This window comes from Protopterus annectens, chromosome 14.part0, assembly GCF_019279795.1.
Source record: "Protopterus annectens isolate FY-2018-M chromosome 14.part0, PAN1.0, whole genome shotgun sequence".
NCBI lineage: Eukaryota > Metazoa > Chordata > Ceratodontiformes > Protopteridae > Protopterus > Protopterus annectens.
In genome coordinates, this window is record NC_056748.1 from 523213399 (window position 1) to 523232741 (window position 19343).

General features: G+C 41.5%; 1 protein-coding gene across 1 annotated transcript in view; it reads right to left on the reverse strand.

Annotated features, from left to right (window-relative positions):
• Window positions 1-19343, reverse strand: part of HK1 (hexokinase 1) — a 623778-nt gene that overhangs the window by 186302 nt on the left and 418133 nt on the right. The window contains exon 9 of the mRNA XM_044056279.1: window positions 11723-11956. Within this exon, the coding sequence (XP_043912214.1) occupies window positions 11723-11956 (234 nt within the window). The remainder of the gene's footprint in view (window positions 1-11722; window positions 11957-19343) is intronic.

Below are 19343 nucleotides of genomic sequence, written 5' to 3' on the forward strand. Positions count from 1 at the left end.
TGCTTGGCAAGAGCATTCCTATAATCCCTTTTATTAATAGCATAGACATGTTCCCTGATGCGATTTCTAAGTTGTCAAGTGGTCATACCCACATAGTAGGAATCACAGATTTCACACATGGCCAGGTACACTACATTACTGCTATTACATTCATCAGAAACATTAAACGTACACAAACGTCCATTCAAGGGATTCATAAAGACATTATCAGTCCTAATATAGCTGCAGACATTACATTCGCATAGGTTCATAGGTTGGTACTAGGCTATCGGCCCTAGGGCCTATACAAGCCTAGCCAAACAATTCTCCGGATATTTCTTCCCACAATATTTACTTCCCTGGACCCCTGTCTAGCAGGGCAACTGACGTGATCCCCGGGGTGAATTTCTTATCTCCCATCCAATTGTCAAGGTTCCTTTTGAAGAGGGCCAAGGAGGTGCTCTGCTTGACATGTATGAGCAGTCTATTCCAGAGTATGGGGAATCTCTGGGTCAGGAGGCTATCCCTCCAGCATGTTTTGTTGATTGTGATGACAAGGTTTAGATCCCTGGAGCGTGTGGCTCTGAGCGATTGGGATTTCTTTAAGTGGTGCATGTCCACCAGCTCAGGGTTTGACATGGCCTTGTATGTTAAGCAGAGATCGCCTGTGAGTAAACAATATGTCACAGAGTATAGCTGGAGTTTTTTTAGACGGGCAGCATAGGACATCTGCTTTAGGCCTGTGATTCTTTTAGTGAGGTATTTCTGCGGCCTTTCCAGCTGTTGCAGATGTCTTGTGAGGTACATAGCAAATGGGGCATTGTACTCTATAATGGGTCTAATGAGAGATGAGTACAGTGGGACAATGACCTCCTTTTTTCTGGATGAAAAGCCCTTAGTGATGAGGTGTGCCATATAGAAGGATTTCCTGACTGTTGTGGCAATGTGGTTATCGAAGGTGAGACCACTGTCCACCTGTGTCCCTAAGTCTCTCATCACACTTTCGGTGTATAATGTACTGCCACCTATGTGGTAATTCATGGGTACATGTTTTTTCCCAAAGGGGATAACTATACATTTCTTGGCATTAAGCTTGCGCCCATGGCTCTGGCACCAAGCATCTGTTTCTGTAAAGCCCTTTTGTAGAATATCCACATCATTTGGGGATTCAATAATGGCTCCCAGTTTGCAGTCATCTGAGAACTTTATTAGCCAGAGTCCCTTAGTGTTGGCCTGTACTTCACAGAAGTAGATGCCAAACAAGAGCTGTCCCAGGATGGAACCCTGAGGTACTCCATTTGTCACTTGTCTGGAGCTGGATTTGGAGTCGACTACTTTTACAGTCTGGGCTCTGTCAGTAAGCCAGTTGGAAACCCATCAAGTGACGTAGGGATTTATGCCCAGCTTAGTAAGTTTATCTATGATTCCAGAGTGGGGGATGGTGTTGAACGCCTTGGCGAGGTGCAGATAGGCTGTGTGGACCGCCTTACCCTCGTCCACAGCTCTGGAGACTGATTCAAAGAAGTCAATCAGGTTCAGGAGACAAGATTGGCCCTTCACGAACACAAACTGGGTGGGGTCCAGTGTTTGAAGGTTGCCAATGTCTTTGTTTATAAGTTCCATGATAATGCGTTCCATGCCCTTGTAGATCAGGCTCGTCAGACTGATGGGACGGTAGTTTCCGGGATCCAATGTGGATCCCCCCTTGTGGAGTGAGATAACTGTAGCTGTGCGCCACTCAGTGGGCACGAAGCCTGAGGTGAGGCTATGATTAAACATGACACTTAGGTTGGGTGCCAGTTCATTTTGTAGTTCATGCAGTACACAGTCCGGGATGTCATCTGGTCCCATGGATGCTGTATTCTTAGCTTTGGAGAGTGCAGTTTCTACCTGTGTGGCCGTTATTACTGGAATTTAGCAATCTTTTGGTATAAAGATGGGCCCTTTAGGGGGTGAGAGGGGAATGAAGTTGGCACTAAATTGATCTGCCAGGATATTAGCAATATCCTTGGGATCAGTATATTTACTGCCATTCTGTTGTAGCTCAGAGCAGATCTGAGCATTGCCAGTTAGATTCTTGACATAACTATAGAATGCTTTGTGGTTGTCTTTGGAATGTTTGGCAATTTTATTTTCGTAACTAGCTTTGGAGGATTTTATGAGGGATCTCAGCTTCTTACTGAGGCTGGTAAGGGAGTTTTTTGCATCCTGGGATTTTCCTCTTTTCTGCAACAGTTTCTTCCTTCTGTTGTATAGTTTGTTTATGGCAGGGGACCACCAGATTGGCTTCCTTTTTTTGGAGGAGAGCATCTTGGTTCTATTTGGGATGGCACAATTCATGCACGAGTGGATGTGCTCATACAGTGCCTTAGTGTAGGATTCAGCAGTCGAACTTTCAGCTCCAGTCTGCATGGATGCCATGAAGTTTGTCTCTTCTGACTTAAGTAGCATGAAGTTGGCTTTGGAGAAGTTTTTTACAGAGGTTTCCTTACCGGGGGTGAGATGTGGATGTCAAGGGTGATTTGCTTATGGTCAGACCTGACCAATATGGGGGTGACCACTGGTGTGGAGCATCTATCTCCCATGTTGGTAATGACCAGGTCTAGGATACTGGGGCCCCTGGTGGGACAATGGATTAGTTGATCCAGGGCATTGGAATTTATGAATTCCAAGTACCACTGGGAAAAGGTGTTGGTACCCGAGTAGTTTTCCCAGTTAATGGCAGGGTAGTTGAAATCACCCAGTATTAGGGTGTTTGGTTGTATCTTAATATTTTCCAGTATGTTTAGAAAGGTGTAGTGAGAATCTTGGGGCATGGTGGGGGATCTGTAGCAAGCTACAATTTGGATTGCAGTCTTACCTAGTGTTAGCTGCACCTGGAGAATTTCAGATGCATTGTGTTGGGCAACTAGCCTAGAGGTGTGAATATCCTTGGTGAATATAGACACTCCTCTACCTTTAGTGTTTCGGTCTTGGTTTGGTGGCCGAAAAGTGTGGTAAGAGTTGTAGCCCGGTATTGCAGGGGTGCTCTCTGGAGTCTTGAACCAGGTCTCAGTTACTGCACAGATATTGATTTTGTCCATTTTTAGGAGTGCCTCGAGAGTGCATTTTGAGGTTATGAGTTCTAGCATTGAGCAGCATTACCTTCAGATTTTGCATGCTTGTATTTGTTATGGTGGTGTTTTTTTCCTGTGAACCTTGCCTACAAAAGGCACTATAGGGGTGGCAAGAACTTTAGCCAGTAACCTGAATACCAGGGGTGACAGGTGCAGACCATCTCTGGCAAAGCATCATGGTTTGTCGATCATGTCGTCCCAGGCCGACAGATACTGGATCCCCTTTGAATGACACCAGAAGCTTAGCCAATTGTTGAAGTCAATCATTTTGTCCTTATACTGTGGTATCATTCTGGGCGAAGGCAGTATGCTACTCAGGGCTAGGGTCATATTTGCCTGGGCCACATGATCCGAGAGCTCTTACATGTCTCTTTTCATGTAGTCCAGGGAGGTACATCTCAAGTCATTCACTCCAACATCGACAATGACAGAGTCGTATTTGTACCTGTTGTGGAGTGACTTGAGTGCATGCATTATGTGGCGGATCCTGGTACTCAACAGACAGCTGACTGTAATTTTCTCCTTGCTCAGCCTGGTGAGTAGGACATCAGTGTGCCTGACTACAGAGTCATCAATGACTAAACTGCTGGGTACGTTGTCTTGCCTACAGGGTTGTTGCTGGGTGGCACACTGGTGTTGTGAGCTATGTGTCACTTTGGTTGTGACTGGTGTTTGTTTGCGTTTTAGCTTCAGAGGTCCTTATTGCTTGGGCAGGTTAGGCCTCCACATATATGGGTTTAGTGTTGCTATGTCTGGGTGTTGATGGTGTGGGTTTTGAAGGGCTATGTGTTGTTTGAGGTGTAGTGCAGGTGTTAACCTTCTTCTCTTGACTGTCTAGCACAATCTTGGCTGGAGAGAGCTTTGCTTCCAGTTTGGCTATGTATGTGCATCTCTCACAGGTTGTAGTGTTGGGTGGTAGGAGGAGAGGGTTGTCTGTGTACATGAGACAGTTGCTGCATTGCCCCAGTATGCCCAGATTCACCAAGTGGACAGGAGAAATCACCAGAAGCTGACCCTTGGACATGCCTGTTTAGGTGCTTTTTTTGTAAATTACAAGAGCCGTTTTCCCTTGCCTTTGCAAGGCACTTTGCAATTGTAGGCTGTTTAGTGCCTATGATTAATTTCTCCTTATTACCAAGGAGAGTTGAGTGCTTGTATCAGTTTAAGGTTTCCTAATGCTTTCCAGCAGGTTCTAGAGCAAGTGCTAGTCACAGGGGTTCAGATTTTAGTGCTACTTCTGAGAAACCAGCTAGTTCTAAGGGAAAATTTGAAGAGCAGACTTTCTGGCACCTGGAATAGTTTAATTGTAGCCCCGCTGTACTGCACAATGTGAAAAATGCGCAAACACATGCATTTTTAATCCAGTAGGTTGAAAGGGATAGAAATCAGCCCAAAATGGCTAATAAAATTACAGTTTCAGAGCTGGAAACCACTCCTCTAGTGTTAGATAGGCAGTACAATGCTCACCACTCCCACTGGTAAGCAGTAGGACTTCCCTCTACCACAGCAAGGTCTGGATAGCTCTGAACACAGAAAATAAAAGTCCTGAAACCAGCAAAGCCTGGGATCTGGACTATACTAGTTAGGAAAGGTGGGAAACAACCAAACAAGATAGTATTTTATGTTTTTTTTTTTTTTTTTTTTTTTTTGTTAAAACAGGCTAAACAATGCAATAATACATTAAATAAACACAGAAAAGGCTACCACACTTGAGTGTGTAGCCCTAAACAGTAAATGCAATTAAAACTCTACAAAATTAGCAATTTAAAACTTTTTTAATGAAGCAAGGCAAGTGCAGAAGTGAAAAACGATTTATAAGGCAGTAATACAGTAGAATAAGTAGCTAGTCTACATATACAGAAAAGTTTATATATACAGAAAAGCAGCTAAAACACACTAAAACAATTCAGATGCAGTGTAACCTAGAGCACTTGAGTTGTAGCAATATTAAGGCAAATACAGTTTTAATAAATGCACTAAAATATACTCTATATTTCCAAAATGTTTGAGAAGCACAGTCAGAACACAAGGAGATTCAGGCAATGTTTGTTTTCTTTTTTAAGAAAGGGAGAAAGGAGGAGCAGAAGGAAAGAAACTAAGTGGGTTGGCCTTCTCAGATGTTCTCTGTATTAGGTAGAATGTTCTAATGACACTAGACTGGGAGGAGTGTCCCAGATCAAATTTACAGTAAAGGCGGGCAACTGCAAAGCCACCAAGTGTAACAGCAAGACACCACAGGGATGGAGGATGGATGGGGAATAATATTAAAGCTAGTAGCATACACCCTTTTAGACAGTAAACACTACAGAAATGTTTATCACAGCAGTGAGCCACAAAATGAAAGTTTTTAAACAGATAAAGGAGCAAAGAGACTCTACAGAATGCTTTTAACAGCAAATTAAACAGATAAAGGAGCAAGGAGACTCTACAGAATGCTTTTAACTGCAAATTAAACAGATAAAGGAGCAAGGAGACTCTACAGAATGCTTTTAACTGCAAATACACAAACATGAGTCCCTGATGTAGCTATATTAGCTCCATGGTTGAAATTATTCACCAATAAAGGTTTATAACATTGATGTTTCTTCAAAGAGGCATTGTTCTTATAAGTGAAACGTGGATGTTCATCAAGAATCTCCCTAAACTTTAGGGTCTGAAGTAAGAACTTTCCAATGTCTCTTAATTATATCCCGTACAGAATGTACATCTGTCGAATATGTAACGCACATCCTACGACTGTCGCTCCACCTTGCATGCTCATTCATATCAGGATTCTCTACATTAAAATAGAGAATAGCTCTATCAGATCTACGTACAATCACATCATTTTGTATGGTTCCAATTTCAAACGGTGTGTATCCTCTTTGTTTATATTCCTTTGACAGAGTATCAAAGTGGACATGCATATCACTATCTCTGTTATGTAACCTTGCTGACCTGTAAAACTGTCCTTTCATACCATTTATTTTAGTTTTCTTAGGGTGCATACTCTTAGAGTGTAACTTATTATTTACCTTACAGGGTTTTTCGTATAGCCTGGTGACTAAGCCACCTTCTACTCTCTGAACACTGACATCTAGATAGTCAGTGTTAGTATTTGACTCACTATACGTGAACTTCATAAAAATCTGCACTGCTCTCCAGATAGCTCACAAAGGACCTCAACTCTTGAGTTGTGCCTCCCCACAAAAGAAACACGTCATCCACAGATCGATTGTAAAATAAAATCTTCTCCCTAAAGGAGATGAATTCATTATAAACCTACATATATTCCCATTGGGCAAGCACCATGTTTGCATAACTATTTGCGCACATGGTGCCCATAGCTTCACTTACTTTCTGGATAAAATACTTATTATCAAACATAAAAACATTATTTGTCAAAATGAGCTCTAATAAATGACACAGCAGTTCAGCTTTGCTCGTATTAAATCCAGATCTAGCCTTCAAAAACTGTCTAATAAAATCAAGGCCTGTATCATTTGGAATGCATGTGAGCAGTGACATTACATCCATAGTCACTAAAATATAATCTAGATCTCCATTTGATTCTGACCAGTTTGCTAGTCCTTTCAGGAAACATTTGGTATCTAATAGTATAGTATCTACTTTATCTAGTAGAGGTCTAAGTTGTTCTCTACACAAACTGAGATGGGCTCAGTAGACCAGCCTCTTCCAGATACTATCGGTCTCATCAGTGGATTGATGAGAGACTTGTGTACCTTAGGCAACCCATAAATTATGGGTATTTTAGGATGATTACAACTAAAATAATCATACAAATCTTTATCTATCCCCCCTTCTAGCAGAAGATCATAGAGGTGTGAACTTAACCTCCCTGTCATGGAAGATACTTGCTCCAAATCACATTCTAAATAGACATTCTCATCCAGCAACATATGCTGTCATGTCCATTACTACGATGGACCCACCCTTATCTGCTGGTCGAACGTATATATCATCTCGCTCTATCAGCTCATTCAGAGCAGCCAGTTGTTTCTTGCTTAAGTTACAAAAAACTTTCCATTCATACTTTCCATCACAATCATTAAATTTATTTATTTATTTATTTTTATTTTACATTTGTTAACTGGGATAGTCCAGCTGGACATATGTCCATTTTCAGTGGAGGCCCGGGGAGAAAAGCTCCAAAGAGACAATTTTACAGAACATACAGACAAACTTGGGTGCATATTTCATCTAGATCCATTAGGGTATCTAGTTATTGACACTTATAGGTATAAACTACAGACAGATACAGTTTACAATAGTCAATAAACAGTTTTACATTGTTCATACTAACACTGTTACATGTATGTCATCATACCTCTGATGTTGTATACATTTATATGCAGATAACAGATAGGACTCTAGTTTAGGACAATAGTTACAACAGTACTGGAGTGGATCAGGTATTAGTCTGGAGTTGAACAGGGACATAGCCATTTGCTGCTGAGGTAGTTGTAGATAGCTTTTTTAAATGTAGGTAGGGAGGTTATCAGGGATATGGATGTAGGCAGGGAGTTCCAGATTTTGGCCACATAAGAAGAGTAAAGGGAGTCACCAGCATGGTTGCTGGATCTAGTAACGGCTAACTGTAATTTGTCAGTTGAGCGGAGTTGCGTAGGACAGGAATATTGTTGGACAGTGTTAGCCAGTGAAGGTGATATATTCTGTTGATAGAGTAGCTTGTGAGTAGTAACCAGCTGACTATGAATAAGTAAGTTTGGTAGTTCAAGCCAGCCCAACTGCTTTAGGTTTAGGCAGTGATGTGTTCTGTAGGAGCTGTTACATCTTCACATCACTTTGAAAATGCTTCTACTAGGGGTGAATTGATAGGTACAAACTGGCTGTGTTTTTTGAACAATGCCGGCATCTCTACAGATTTACCATACATCGATCTCAATGATACATTGCGAACAAACATTTTTGAATCTAGTAATACATCAGAGACATTTGGTTTCCTGGCTGGAACAAAAGAAAGGTTCAACACTTCCCTCTGTGTACAGCTAAGAGCTATGGAGGAAATGTTCACTATTAAGTCCTTGGGACCTTGGGTCTGACTGATGGGCCCAGCTCTAATTGCCCCATCGGTTGCTGCCGTCTGTGCCCCTTTCTGTTCCTGCTCCTCGAGCGACCTCTCCCAACCATTATGACTACACTGACTTGCTTGGGGAGTTTCAACTGTAAAAAAACTGTACTATGGGAGTTATCAGCCAAAGAAAGGGAGCTTGCAAATGAAAAAACACTGTTAGTAGTCTCTTTCTCAGAGGTGTTCTGCTCCCTAGACACATTGATAGCCATATCACTATTAGTCTTTTTTATTAAGAGAGAAAGTATTGACCACAGGCATATCTCTCATATTACTGTCACTCTAGGCCTGATTGTCAATGATAGATGCAGAATCTGAGTGTCCATTGGTTACTTTACTACTTTTAAAACAGATGAAATGTTGTTTGAACTTGGAGTGTTCTCAGTATGCACATCACTCATTCTCGGAAGAGTTGTGTAGCCTTTATATTCTGCGTCGCTCTCTCTGACCTCGGCCACAAAAAATTCCTTCCAACAGTAAAATCAGAGATGTCACGTGCCAGTTTCTTAGTTCTGGTGTCCTGAAGGCATTTTTCATATTGCGAGATTTCCGGAAATAGAAGATCCAGCTTCCGTGCACAACTGTGCGTGCTTGAACAGGTTTCAACTTCCTGTAAGTCTTTCAAGATGTCCACATGTAATTGCTTCTCCAATGACTCAAAAAACCTCATGAGAAGCAAAATGTATTTCGAACTCATTTCTAAATTCAAATTCTGCCATTCCTTCAACAACTCTAGAAAGGTGTTGCCATACGTCAGCATTTTACATATCCGCAGACCCCGTGCAGCCACCTTAAATTTCAGGCATGCCTCAAAGTGAAGCCTCTGCCATTGTAGACACTTAAACATATTTGTTTTCTAAGCGTCTATATACAGTCATAAAGTCCTTAGATGCTTGTTCAGTCTGTATTTGAAGTGCACTGTGAGCTCCTGGGTCATGGGCAAAAAGAGGATTTTAGTTGATGGTTAATAGTCGATTGAACCGATCAATTGAAGTACTGTCTGTATACAGCCCATTTAACCCAATAACTCCATTTGGCATTTCTCCTTCTGCCACACTCAGACCAATTTAACTGGATAAGCACAAACAAAGATATAAACAGTCTTGAGCACACTGGTTTGCAGAGAATAAGTACTAGAAAAATGAAATAACCATTATGTAGCAGAAGTACGCTTTAATAAAACAACAAAATACAGTAAAATCCAGTAGAATCTAGTGAGATGAGTGCTTTCGCAACAAACATTGCTTCCTCAGATCTTCCACATACATAATTCATAACTGGACGGCGCAGTAGTGTAGTGGTAGTGTTGTGGCCTCCCAGCAAGAGGTTCTCCGGTTCGATTCTTGGCTGGGGTGCCTTCTGTGCGGAGTTTGCATGTCCCCCCTGCATTCCTGTGGGTTTCCTCCAGGTGCTCTGGTTTCCTCCCACATTCAAAGACATACATCTGGAGCATCTCTCCCTGGGCTCCGCTGAAAACTGGCTTTATTCCAAGTCGGCCTTTCCTGGTTAACAAATGTTAAATAAATTCACAACCATTTTATAGGGGAGCAATTAAACAGTTAATGAGGTCCAATTATCTTAAAACCCTAGATCTCAAAGCAGGCTTTAAGGGAACACTACAGTTCAAACGCTTTCCTTTGTTTGCAGCTAAATTATATATACATTTTATTTCTAAAGATTCAATGTAGGTCTTAACATCATCACCTCTGCTTGACATTTTGCCAAGTTCTAAAACCAAAAATTTAAGCACATGTTCACTCCCTTCTTTTAAAACATGCTTGGCAAGAGCATTCCTATCATCCCTTTTATTAATAGTATAGACATGTTCCCTGATGCGATTTCTAAGTTGTCTAGTGGTCATACCCACATAGTAGGAATCACAGATTCCACACACGGCCAGGTACATCAGATTACTGCTATTACAGTCAGCAGAAACATTAAATGTATACAGACGTCCATTCAAGTACCTGGCCGTGTATGAAGCAGAGTGTATCCCTAACCCTATCTAATACAACCTTGACCAATGGACGGGAAATCATAAATTTACTCCAGGTCTGGCCTCCATGTCTTTGATAGGCAGAGGCAGACATTAAAGCCCAAACTAACACACCCCTCCACATAATATCTCGAAACTTCCTAACTAACGTACCCCCTGCTAATGCCCATGATACACAAGGGACACAACTGGATTGGGCTGCACAGGCTCACAAAGGCTCAGGTGGTCATTAGCTTCATATATACCTATCAACCTACAAGGAATTCTTCTGCCCTCTGACACCTTTCTAGATTGCCACTTCTCTCCAATACTAATCTATACCCCTTTTTGGTAGCTTTATCTCCTCCACCCTCCTATTACTAGCCAAAGAAATGGTCGTGCCTCAGTCTAGCAGTTGGCCCAAGAGGGTTAAGAATGTCAGCTGTAGTTCTTGTGGTATAAGGTTTGATTCCCTCGGCCCTCATTTGCCTGCTATGTGAACTTGACCAAACCACTTAACCAGACGTTAGTCCTGTGTTGTCCCTGAAAAGGGATAGTGTGTCCAGTGGGTCCTACCTGGTTAACAAATGGGTATTATTATTATACTTATTACACCCCCCAGACAGGGCAATATTATGCCCTGCATGGAAGCTAAGTCCTCTAACATAGTACATGTCACATGTCCTGTTAACCAGTGCAGATAGGTCATTAACCTGGACAGTACATCACCGATTCCCAGTTCACAGTTACAGGGCCCAGTTAGAAAAGCAGCACCTGACATTATTAAATAAAAGAGCAGGCTCATAATATTACGTTTTCTCACTATTTACTGCACCAAGAACAGCAAAGTCTGTGCTCTATGTATCAGATGCAAGCTGATATCCAAACTAATGTCAGTTATATCGCCTTGCCAAGAAGATGCAACCCACAGCTATCAATATGTTTTTGTATTACGCAATAAAGAAACATAGCATAGCATAACACTGTTATTATGATTAATCAGTATAGTCTGGAAAGAGTCTGTATATGAGAAATTCTATTCAGTACTTTACAAAATAAAAGGTTAAATAAACTAAATTATTTATCTCTGTGCTACTCACCTATTAGGTATACAACACATGGCTAACAGTCTCACTTTGTCCATAAACATTTAACTGCTAATGCATTGCTGAGGTACAACAATGCCACTGCCTCCTTAAATATTAACCGATGATGCATCTCTAAAGCCACTGCCTCAACAGACTTACCACCAGATACAATAAAACCAAAGTTAAGATAGTCATATCTTCTAAAATGGCTATTTCAGTAGAGAACAAAAATGCAGATAGCATCCGTCCATCCATTCTCCCCCCTTTACTAAATCTGTTAATTAAAAAACAAAGTAAATGTAAACTAATACATGTCAGACACTGGATTCATGAGATGACACATACTGACGAAGGACAGTTCTTGTGATGCTGTAGCAAGCAACACTGAATGACTGTAATACAATCAGCCTGGGCTAGACTGTAAAAATTAAGACATTAAGAAGACAAGGCTGTTATCAGCTACACTACTTACTGCGGATGCATCTTGTACAGAGATCCGTCAACACCAACTGTAGTCCGCAATCGGGGCACACCTTTATTGTCTCGTAGGCGAGTCAAGATAGCACCAAGACAAGCAGCAACCAAGTTAGCAGAACGAAATGAAACGATTGTACACACATGCTGCACGGCTACACAGTCCTCCTGCGATGGTTCAACTCCCAGGCGAGTAAGAATATCTTTGGCTTTAGACAAACCGTCTTTGCTTCTGTAACAGAAAAATAAAGTTTCTGCTAGAAGTATGATACAGCAAATCAGTGCAATCACAAAATGGTTTATCTCAACAAACAACCTTATTTTAAATGCAGTTTGTCATAAACAAGGCATCTATGGTGAGGGTTTGCTGTTCCCAGAGTGGATATGCAATGGCAAAAAAAAAAAAAAACACAAAGTAACTTTCCATGAGGATCTAGTGCTTAAAACAGGACTCATCTCAGGATAAATATGCTTAAATATAGCATTTCATTTGCAAATGGCCTTTTATTTTCAACTATTATTTTACTGCACCAAACTCCAGGGGTAATTTTCAGCAATGGACTAGATACAAGTATGAAAAACTGGTGCAAGAACAAAGTCTATTTATTTATTTACTTGTTTTTGTTGAAGGGAAATGTCAGCGTGGGTAAAGCCAATTTTCAGAGGAGGCCCAGGGAGAAATCTCGATAAGGTACATTTAAGATACTCATGACAAAACAAATGTTTTACACATATACACTACATGGATAGTTCCTAAGGCATCGAGATACAAGCAGGTATTTGGTCTGTAGTTATACTACAGAAAGATAAAACAGGTATTTATTCTGTGGTGACATTATACATTATATTAAATTCCAAGTATAAAATGTTTACTATAGAAACAGCTCATGTGCGATATATGTGACAAGCAGACAACAGACATAACGTACAAGACATGGTAAGGAGGGTTTCAGAATAGACGTTAGGAGTAAGTAAAGCCAAGGTAAGACATGTGAAACTGCATTAGTAGCTGAGTTAAGTACAAACTTGCAGTGTTAAAGATTATACTGCATTTTATTTAAATTTTCTGTGTATTTAATTGTTTCATTGGTCTGTGTCTCTCTGCAGTTATTTATTTTTCTATTTAATTGTTTCATAGAATACTGTGGTCTTTCTCTGTCTCTGCAGTTAGTGGGAGCTATTGTGTTTCACTTCACTGATATTCAGTGCTAAACTCTTAGCCTAGAGGGTTTCTCTGCATTATAAGTGTTAGTCACATATCTTTGAATTTATTACTGCTCAATATTTGAGTTGTTTGGCTTCTGCTGCATACCTACAATCAACTGCATTACTAGCTAAGTACATACTTGCAGTGTTAAAGATTGTACTGCATTTTATTTTATTTTTCTGTGTATTTAATTGTTTCATTGGTCTGTCTCTCTCTGTAGTTATTTTTTTTATTTAATTGTTTCATAGAATACTGTGGTCTCTCTCTCTCTCTCTCTCTCTGTCTCTGAAGTTAGTGGGGGCTATTGTGTTTCACTTCATTGATATTCAGTGTTAAACTCTTAGCCTAGAAGGTTTCTCTGTATTATAAGTGTTAGTCACATATCTTTGAATTTATTACTGGTCAATATCTGAGTTGTTTGGCTTCTGCTACATACCTACAATCAACTGCATTACTAGCTGAGTTAAGTTCAAACTTACAGTGTTAAAGATTGCACTGCATTTTATTTTATTTTTCTGTGTATTTAATTGTTTCATTGGTATGTGTCTCTCTGTAGTTATTTATTTTTCTATTTAATTGTTTCATAGAATACTATGGTCTCTCTCTGTCTCTGCAGTTAGTTTCCTGCCCACCCTCCCTGTTCTTGTTTTGATATTAATCTTGGTGGCTTTGGAATTGCCCGCCCCTCCTGTAAATTTGTGTTTGAACACTCCTCCTGGGTGTATCTCATTTGCTCACTCAACCGAGTACAGTGAGATTATATTCCTACCAATCCCATTTGTTCAGCTCTATCCCAGCTCTATTCCAGTCTAGTGTCACTAGCTCATTCAACTAATACAGAGAGAACATTTGTGAAGGGCAAGCCACTTAGGTCCTTAATTTTGAATTATTTTCTGTTTCTCCTTTCTCCCTTTCCACTTTCAAAAAAAATGTCTAAGCTTGTTTCCTGCCTTTCCTGTAACTAGTTTAGTCCAGATACAGATTTGCTGTAACTAGGACCGTCTGTAAACTTCTGAGCTCCCAAAGCCTTTCTGTGTTGGAGAGAAGCCTTCTAGCTTATCAGTGGGAGTGGTAAGCACTAGGTAGCCTATCTACCACAAGAGTGGTTTCTAGCCCAGAAATTGTAGTTTATTGGTTGTCTGGCAGTTTTTCCATCTCTTTCAACTTTGAGGTTTAAAAGCCAGTGTTTGTGCTTGTTTCCCACCTTTTCTGTAACTAGTCTAGTCCAGATACAGATTTGCTGTATCCAGGACTGTTTGTAAGCTTCTGAGCCCCCCAAGCCTTTCTCTGTTGGAGGGAAGCCTTCTAGCTTATCAGTGGGAGTGGCAAGCACTAGGTAGCCTATCTACCACAAGAGTGGTTACTGGCCCAGAAATTGTAGTTTACTGGCCATTTGGCGTTTTTACACTTCTTTCAACTTACTGATTTAAAAGCCTGCATCTGCACGTGTTTCCCATCTTTCCTGTAACTAGTCTAGTCCAGATACAGATTTGCTGTATCCAGGACTGTTTGTAAGCTTCTGAGCCCCCCAAGCCTTTCTGTGTGGAGGGAAGCCTTCTAGCTTATCAGTAGGAGTAGTAAGCACTAGGTAGCCTATCTACCACAGGAGTGGTTTCTGGCCCGGAAATTGTAGTTTATTGGTCGTTTGGGCAGTTTTTCCATCTCTTTCAACTTTCTGGTATAAAAGCCCACATTTGCGCTTGTTTCCCACCTTTTCTGTAACTAGTCTAGTCCAGATACAGATTTGCTGTGCTGTATCCAGGACTGTTTGTAAGCTTCTGAGCCCCCCAAGCCTTTCTGTGTTGGAGGGAAGCATTCTAGCTTATCAGTGGGAGTGGTAAGCACTAGGTAGCCTTTCTACCACAAGATCCAGGTACAGATTCTTAGTGTTAGCACTTGAATTTGCTTATTCGTGCTTAGCACTTGTTCAGAACTTGTTGTTAGCACTAAATAAGCTACAAATTACTACAGCACTCAGTCTTCCTCTTTACCTAGAGGAATACTGTTTTTGTACTTACTTTCCTCACTTGCTTAGAGAAAAACAGCTCTTATACTTACTTTCCTCACTTGTCTAGAGGAAAGTAGTTTTTTTATTTAGGCATGTCCAAGGGTCAGCTTCCAGTGTTCTTTCCTGTCTAGCTGATGAATCTGGATATCTTGAGCCAATGTAGCAATTGCCTCATGTACACAGACAACCCTCTCCTCCTACCACCCAACACCACAAGCTGTGAGAGATGCACTTATCTAGCTAAACTGGAGGTAAAGCTCTCTTCAACCAAAACTGAACTTGACAGTCAAGAGGAAAAGGTAAACACTTGCATCACACCACACTCATCACATAGTCCCACTAAACCTACACCAGCAAAATCCACACATAGAAACACCAAAACATTTGCAGACCCTTTCAATAATAATCTGCTCAAACAACAGAGACCTCCAAAGCAAAAACGCAAGCAACCACCACCCCCAACACAACCCAAATGACACATAGCCCACAGACTCAGTGTGCCAATAAACCACAGCCCATAAGGCAAACCAACGTACCCAACACACTAGTCATAGGTGACTCTATAGTTAGGCACACTAATGTCCCACTCACCAGGCTAAACAAGGAGAAGGTTACTGTCAGCTGCCTGTTGGGTGCCATGATCCGCCACATAACTCACGCACTCAGGTCACTCCACAAGTACAAATATGACTCTGTCATTGTCCATGTTGGTGTGAACGACCTGAGACGTACCTCCCTGGACTACATGAAAAGAGACATGGAAGAGCTCTCCGATCTTCTAGCCCAGGCAGGTATGACCCAAGCCCTGGGTAACATCCTGCCATCACCCAGAATGATACTGCAGTACATGGACAAAATGATTGACATCAACAATTGGCTAAGCTTCTGGTGTCATTCTAAAGGGATCCAGCATCTGTCTGCCTGGGACGACATGGTCGACAGACCAAGATGCTTTGCCAGAGATGGCCTGCACCTGTCGCCCCTGGGATTCTGGATACTGGCTAAGGCTTCTGCCACCCCTATAGTGTTTTTTTAAGGCAAGGTTCAAATGACAAATTCACCACCGTAACAGGAACAGGAAAACAAAAACTGAGGGTAATGCTACTCAATGCTAGAAGTCTAAATCTCAAAATGCACTCACTCGAGGCATTCCTTAAAATGGAGAACATCAATATCTGTGCAGTGACTGACACCTGGTTCAAGGCTCTACAGAGCACCCCTGCATTACCAGGCTATAACTTATACCACACTTTTCGGCCATCTAACCTGGACCAGAACACCAAAGGCAGAGCTGTGTCCATATTCATTAAGGATATTCACACCTCCAGGCTAGTTGAGCAGCATAATGCATCCGAGTTTATCCAAGTGCAACTAACTCTGGCCAAAACTGCAATCCAAATTGTAGCCTGCTACAGATCCCCCACTATGCCCCAGGATTCCCACTCCTCTTTTCTTGATATACTAGAAAATATTAGGATTCAACCAAACACCCTAATAATGGGCGATTTCAACTACCCCACCATTAACTGGTTAAATGACTCATGTACCAACTCCTTCGCTCAACGCTTTATGGAATTCATAAATTCCAATGCCCTGGATTAACTTATCCACACCCCCAACAGGGACAACAATATTTATTTATTTATTTATTTATTTTACATTTGTTGACCGGGCTAGTCTGGCTGGATACATGTCCATTTTCAGCAGAGGCCCGAGGAGAAAAGCTCCACTATATACTGGTACATTACATAAAAAACATTACTATAAGATACAACTTATAAGGATTAATGAACTAATTGAATGTAGGATATTAACAATACAGAAGCATTTTTACAGAAATGTACAGTTCTTAAATTACATAATTTTTACAGAATATGTATAATACTTAAAATACTAAATACTGAGTAGAATTCCTAATCCCATGTTATTAGGAAAAGCAGGAGTAGTAATTTTGAAAAGAAAGAAAGAAAGAGGTAGCACATACAAAGGTCTATACTATATAGTATTGACAGTTATGATAATACATTTGTGCCAGGGCACCAGTTCTAAGAAATAGAATTGCACAGCAGGGAGCAAAGTGTAGGTTTAAGTGAGAGGGTAGATGACAGGATCCAGAGGTGTATTGAGTAAAGAGAAAAGATGTTATAGGAAAAGTAATATCTAAGTGGATATAAGGTGAGCTACAGAGGAGGAGTGATACAAGTAGTAGAGACAAGTAGAGAAAGTAATGGAGAGAGTTGTAAAGAGAGTTGGGTACTGAAGTCAGTCAGGATTAGAGCAAGGGCATAGCCAGTTGGATTTGAAATGGCACCTTAGTTGTTTCTTGAAAAGTTTTGATGAGCCTAGGGAGGTCAGTTCTATGGGAAGTTTATTCCAGTAAGAGCCAACAACATTTGTAAACAAGGAGTCGCCAGCTTTATTGTGTGATTTGAGAGTAGTGACTAGCAGTTTAGACATAGTCATTACCACCATGCGTAACCGGTGTTCCACACCTGAAATCAACTCCTCGTTGGCCAGATCCGACCATAAGCTAATCACCCTAGATATCCGCATCCCTCACCCACCCACCATTAAAGAAACCACGGTAAAAAAACTCTGCAAAGCCAACTTCATGCGTCTTAAGACAGAAGTGGCGAACTTCATGACACCCACGCAGATGGACAATACAGTTACGGCTGCTGAATCCTACACAAATGTACTCTATAAGCACTTACACGAGTGCATGGATCGTGCTACCCCAAACAGAACCAAGATGCTATCCTCCGAAAAAAGGAAGCCAATCTGATGGTCCCCTGCTATAAACAAACTCTACAACAGAAGGAAGAAACTGTTGCAAAAGAGAGTAAAATCCCATGAGTGGAGGAGCTCCCTGGTCAGCCTCAGTAAGAAGCTCCGATCCCTTATAAGATCCTCCAAAGCTAGCTATGAAAACAAAATCACCACCGATTCTAAGAGCAACCACAAAGCATTCTATAGCTATGTCAAGAATCTCAATGGCAACACCCAGATCTGCTCTGAGCTACAGCTCAACGGCACAGAAATTACAGAACCAACTGATATTGCCAACATCCTGGCAGATAGGTTCAGTGCTAACTTTACCCCCCTCTCACCCACTAAAGGGCCCATATCTATACAGGAAGAATGCAGAGTCCCTGTAATCACATCTCTGCAGGTAAAAGCTGCACTCTCTAAAACCAAAAAAAACAGCATCCATGGGACCAGACAACATCCCAGGCTGCATTTTACACGAACTTCAGAACGAACTGGCTCCCCACCTAAGCAACACGTTCAATCATAGTCTCACGTCAGGCTTTGCGCACACTGCATGGCGCACAGCAGCAGTTATCCCACTCCACAAAGAGGGAGCTACCACTGATCCTGGGAACTATCGCCTTATTAGCCTGACAAGCCTGGTTTGCAAGGCCATGGAACGTATCATCATGGAACTCATAAACAAAGACATTGGTAGCCTCCAAACTCTGGACCCCATCCAGTTCGGGTTTGTGAAAGGCAGATCATGCCTTCTAAACCTGATCAACTTCTTTGAAGCAGTCACCAAAGCCATAGCTGAGGGTAAGGTGGTTTACACAGCCTATCTTGACCTCGCCAATGCTTTTGACACCATCCTCCATTCTGGAATTATAGCTAAACTCACTAAACTAGGTATAAATCCCTATGTCACAAGATGGGTTGCCAACTGGCTCAATGACAGATCCCACACAGTAAAAGTTGCATACTCCAAATCTAACTTCAAACCAGTGACAAGTGGAGTACCACAGGGTTCAGTCATGGGACCTCTCCTGTTTGGTATCTACTTCTCTGAAGTACAGGCTAACACAGAAGGCCTCTGGCTAACAAAAGTTCGCAGATGACTGCAAACTAGGAGCCATAGTCGAGTCCCAAAATGATATGGACATCCTACAGAAAGGCCTCACTGAGACAGATGCCTGGTGTCAGAGGCATGGCCTCAAGCTCAATGCCAAAAAGTGCATTGTCATCCCCTTTGGTAAAAACTCTGTACCCATGAACTACCACATAAACGGCAGTCTACTTAACGCTGAAAGTGTGATAATAGACCTTGGGACCCAGGTGGACAGTAGTCTCTCCTTTGACAGTCACATCACCACAGTAGTCAGGAAATCCTTCTATGTGGCACACCTCATCACAAAAGGGTTCTCATCCAGGAAAAAAGAGGTCATTCTTCCCCTCTACTCGGCACTCATTGCACCCATTACAGAGTACAACACCCCTTTTGGAATGTACCTCACAAGACATCTGCAGTAGCTGGAAAGACCACAGAAGTACCTCACAAAGATGATTACTGACCTCAAACAGATGCCCTACACTGACTGTCTCAAAAAACTCCAGCTTTACTCTGTAGCATATCGCCTACTCCGAGGAAAT